The sequence below is a fragment of the Xenopus tropicalis genome, chromosome 6 (genome assembly GCF_000004195.4).
Source record: "Xenopus tropicalis strain Nigerian chromosome 6, UCB_Xtro_10.0, whole genome shotgun sequence".
NCBI lineage: Eukaryota > Metazoa > Chordata > Amphibia > Anura > Pipidae > Xenopus > Xenopus tropicalis.
Window position 1 is genome coordinate 150,400,497 of NC_030682.2, and position 5,344 is coordinate 150,405,840.

At 48.0% G+C, this 5,344-nt stretch overlaps 1 protein-coding gene across 1 annotated transcript; it reads right to left on the reverse strand.

Annotated features, from left to right (window-relative positions):
• Positions 1–1,952: 1,952 nt before the first annotated feature.
• On the reverse strand, positions 1,953–2,822 carry mafa (v-maf avian musculoaponeurotic fibrosarcoma oncogene homolog A). Its single transcript, NM_001032304.1, is given in 1 exon segment — positions 1,953–2,822. A coding segment is annotated over 1 exon segment (870 nt).
• Positions 2,823–5,344: the final 2,522 nt, after the last annotated feature.

The following is a 5,344-nucleotide window of genomic DNA, read 5'->3' on the forward strand; positions in this document are numbered from 1 at the left end:
TCCGTGGAACCCAAACGAGCTCCAAATTCTCCTTTTCCCTTTTTTGATGGATTTTTTTCATTTCTGAGAAATCCGATTTCACTTTTGAAACTGAGAGAAATTGAGAGAATTAGAGAAAGTGCTAATTTCCAGCCTCCCGATTGGCTCCCTCGCCCCAGCGATCGTTAGCTCCCTCGCCCCATCGATTCTCCTATTATTTCTGGGGGTTTTTCCGGGACATAAAAGCGGCCGTTTTGCAAATTGATTTTTATTGGCTTTTTTTGCAGAAATATTTGTACATCAGCATTAGAATTTAAATAACATTTGTTTCCCGCGGGTAAAGTCATAAATAAGTGGTGCATAGAGTAAAAGGCAGCCCAATAATTTCATTAATATATTACTATGTGACCCCCCCCTGATCCATTCCGGGGGGGGGGGGCCCTGTTAGAATGTACGATTCTTACCCAACAACGTAACAGCATAGATCTCTTTAAATCTCTATAAAACAAGGAGGGTGGATCCGGCTGATTCCTTTATATAGTGCATTAAGTTTTTCTGCTCATCAACATTAATTTAAATAGGATTTGCATGCGATTTACATACAAACTTCGTTAAGACTTCTCGTTAATTTTTTTTTTTTTTATGTCTTTAAATCACCAAGCAAAATAGAGGCTCAGAAATAAGAAATGAACTAAACGCTACAGTTCTATGTACAAGTGGACACCTTAAATAATAATAATAATAATAATTATATCTGTTTCTCTGGCTCAGGTTCTGTTTAAATAATAATAAGAGACAAGGGGGGGGGGGGGGGGGGGGGGGGCAGAGGAGAAAGTAAAAGTGACAGTCGTCCCTTGGTGACATTGGAAGTCCTTGGATATCAGTGAGAAAGTCCTAATCTCCGGCCGCACAAAGTGGCAGCTCATATGCCCAGTCCGGGGGGGGGGGGGGGGGGTAATTAAGACTCTGCAGTGTTCAAGTCACTTTACAAGATGCACAATCAACTTTTGTTATTTTACAGCAGAAACCAAAAAAAAAAAAAAATTAAATAAAGAAAAAATTGGGGAGCAAAAAAAAACAAAAACAAAAAAAAGGGGGGGGGGGGGGTAAATGCCGACCATGCGTTGTAGTTAAGGTAGAAAAAGTACTTTGGATTTCCGTACATGACCCGCATGCAGGGTTCTCTCTAAAAACGTCTCAAAGTGAGTGCCGAGAGCGGCGCCGGACTGGGGGGGGGGGCCACAAAACCTCACACCGGAGGGGGGGGCCCCCAGTCTCCATCCTTCTGGCATTATTTATACTCCCCCGTATTATGTTCTCATATAGAAATGAGGAATGACCGTGGTTATAACAAGGAAAATGGCGCCCCCCACTGACACCTGGGCCCACCGGGAGTTTTCCTGGGATCCCGGGGGGGGGGTCCGACACCGGTGCCGTTGGTCGGGGGGTTTGACCCAGTCCCGGAGACACGCTCTTCTTGAATGTAAGGGTATCGGGGGGGTCTCGCTAGCGTCTCCTTGTATTGCTATGCTGTCTCTCGGGGGGGCTCCTTCCATTGCTCCCATGGAGATCTCGCCAATAATTAAGACTTTATTTTCCTTATTAATATATGGCTCAATAAGCAGTCCATCTAACTGGGGGTACAGGGGGGGGGCGCTGACCCACCCCCAAAAGCCTATGTACAAGTCTGTGTAAGGGCTGAAGGGCGTCTTTATTAAGAGCTTAAGAAAGTTCTGGAAATTCTTTTAAATTAAATAAAGAAAAAGTCACATTTTGTTTCCCCCCCCCAGTCCCAATAAGATGGTGAATGGGTTAAATGCAATGGGGGAGGGGGGGGTAACGGTTTGGGGGAGAATGCGGACGTTATGGTAACAATGGCGGAAGTTTTACCTCTATGTACAGGAGATTGCCAGTTCTGTTACTGGGGTTGGGCGGGTGGGGGGGAAAGAGGTCTGAGAGCAAAGCGCCAGATTTCACATGAAGAAGTCGGCATTGGCTTTGCCAGGATTGGCCTGGGGGGGCGACTCCCTGGTGGTAAAACTCCTGCTGGCCAGTTTCTCATACTTGTCTTTGTACAGATCCCGCTCCTTGGCCAGACGGGACACCTCTTGCTTCAGCTGCTCCACTTGGCTCTGGAGCTGACACTTCTCCGTCTCCAGGATGTGCCGCTGCTGGACCCGTTTGTACCGGCACGACTGGGCATAGCCCCTGTTCTTCAAGGTCCGTCTCTTCTGCTTCAGGCGTATTACCTCCTCTTTGCTGAAGCCCCTCAGCTGGCGGTTGAGCTCCCGCACAGACATGCTGACCAGCTGCTCGTCGGAGAAGCGATCTTCCAACCTGAGGTGATGGTTGTGATGGTGGTGGTGATGGTGGACCTGGTGGTGGTGCCCCGACGGCGCCATCTCATCCCCCGGGTACTGCTGCCCCCTGAAGCCGTCATAGCCCTGGTGGTGGTGATGGTGGTGGTGGGGGTTCCCAATCAAAGCCTCCACGGCATCTTCCGGGGTGAGGTTGAGGGCTTCGGGGTTGATGTGGTGCTGGTAGTTAGACATCCAGTACAGATCCTCCAGTTGGGGCTTGTTGGCGGCGTTGGGGTTGCTGGGGTTGACGCCGGATTGCGCCCCAGGGCTGGGGGCACAGAAGCTGGGGGAGGAAGGCACGGAAGAGCAAGGGGTGCTGATAGGCGTGGAAGACAAGGAACCGGGGGGCAGGCGGTGGCAGAATCTCTCGGCTTCTGGGGGCTCCTTCTTCACCTCGAATTTCATCAAATCGAAGTCGTTGACATACTCGATGGCGAGCGGGCTGTTGGGCAACTCTGCGCTCATAGCCAGATCAGAGGCCATCTCCGTCCATATAAGAGCTGTCACTGTCACTGGTGCAATTTAGTAGCTCCACGCCCCCCTCTGCACTCGGCAACAGCAGCAACCAGATTCTGCCCCACTCGCTCCTCTGGGCTCAGGGGCCGGGGGGGGGGGACTGGGGGCTCCAATGAAGTCCTGCCGGGAGTAGTCTGAGCAGGGACCGGCGCAGCGGCAGAGATGGGACACAAGCTCAGTCTGTATTGGTGGAGCAAGAAGGGGAGGGATGGTCCCAGCTGAGTCCGGCACAAGTCTGGCCAAGAGGGGCTGCAGCAGCTGCGGTTCCACCGGCTTCTCTTTGCAAAGTCAAGATCAAGTAGGCAAGAGGTTCTGCAGCAGCTGAGTCCTGCAGGGGGGCCAAAGCACAGGGGGGCTGCAGGGGGGCCGGCTCAGGAGGTGCTGCAGCAGCTGATCCCCGCAGGAGTAGTGAGTGCAGGGAGAGGGTCGGGCAGGGCTGGGCGCATCACTTCCCCGCACCTAGAGGCTCCGGGCTGCGACTCTCCAGCCGCTACTGACGGGCTCAATGGAGCTCTCTGCCCTTTAACGAGGCAACGTGCCTGGCCACGCCCAGCTAGGTGTGGGGACCCCGGGCCGGGCCAATCACAAGCCCCGATTGCGGGCTCCTATTTACATATCGCAAGAGAGGGGCTGCCAATCTCCCGCAGGAGCAGCTGGAAGGAAGGAGAACGGCGCGGCGCCCTCTAGCGGCCCAGTGTGGGTACTGCAGCCTGACAGGTGAGCGGCGCAATGTTACAGGTGTCATACGGGGTAGCGATTGGCTGTCACCCCGATATATATAGCCCCGCCCCTTTATATACCCTCCGCCCCAATATATACCCCCACCCCAATATATATACCCCCACCCCAATATATATACACACACCCCCTGCCCCAATATATATATACACCCCCCGCCCCAATATATATATACACACCCCCCGCCCCAATATATATATACACACCCCCCGCCCCAATATATATATATATACCCCCGCCCCAATATATATATATATACACCCCACCCCAATATATATATATACACCCCCCGCCCCAATATATATATATATACCCCCCGCCCCAATATATATATATATATACACCCCACCCCAATATATATATATACACCCCCCGCCCCAATATATATATATATATACACCCCCGGCCCCAATATATATATATATACCCCCCCTGCCCCAATATATATATACACCCCCTGCCCCAATATATATATATATATATACCCCCCGCCCCAATATATATATATATACCCCCCCGGCCCCAATATATATATATACACCCCCGCCCCAATATATATATACACCCCCCACCCCAATATATATATACACCCCCCGCCCCAATATATATATATATACACCCCCGCCCCAATATATATATATATACCCCCCCGGCCCCAATATATATATATACACCCCCGCCCCAATATATATATACACCCCCCACCCCAATATATATATACACCCCCCGCCCCAATATATATATATATACCCCCTGCCCCAATATATATATATATACACCCCCACCCCAATATATATATATATATATACACCCCCCGCCCCAATATATATATATATATATACCCCCCTGCCCCAATATATATATATATATATACCCCCCCTGTCCCAATATATATATATATACCCCCCCTGCCCCAATATCTATATATATACACCCCCCGCCCCAATATATATATATATATATATATATACCCCCCCGCCCCAATATATATATATATATATATATATACACCCCCTGCCCCAATATATATATATATATACCCCCCCTGCCCCAATATATATATACACACCCTGCCCCAATATATATATATATATATATATATATATATATATATATATATATATATATATATATATATATATATATATATATATATATATATATATATATATATATATATACCCCCCCTGCCCCAATATATATATATACACCCCCGCCCCAATATATATATATATATATATATATACCCCCCCGCCCCAATATATATATATATACACCCCCCGCCCCAATATATATATATATATATATACACCCCCGCCCCAATATATATATACACCCCGCGCCCCAATATATATATATACCCCCCCGGCCCCAATATATATATACACCCCGCGCCCCGATATATATATACACCCCCCGCCCCAATATATATATACCCCCCCTGCCCCAATATATATATACACCCCCGCCCCAATATATATATACCCCCCTTCCCCAATATATATATATATATATATATATATACCCCCCCTGCCCCAATATATATATACACCCCCCGCCCCAATATATATATACACCCCCTGCCCCAATATATATATATATATACACCCCCTGCCCCAATATATATATATATATATATACCCCCCCTGCCCCAATATATATATATATATATATATATATATATATATATATACACCCCCCGCCCCAATATATAAATTATATATACCCCCCGCCCCAATATATATATATAC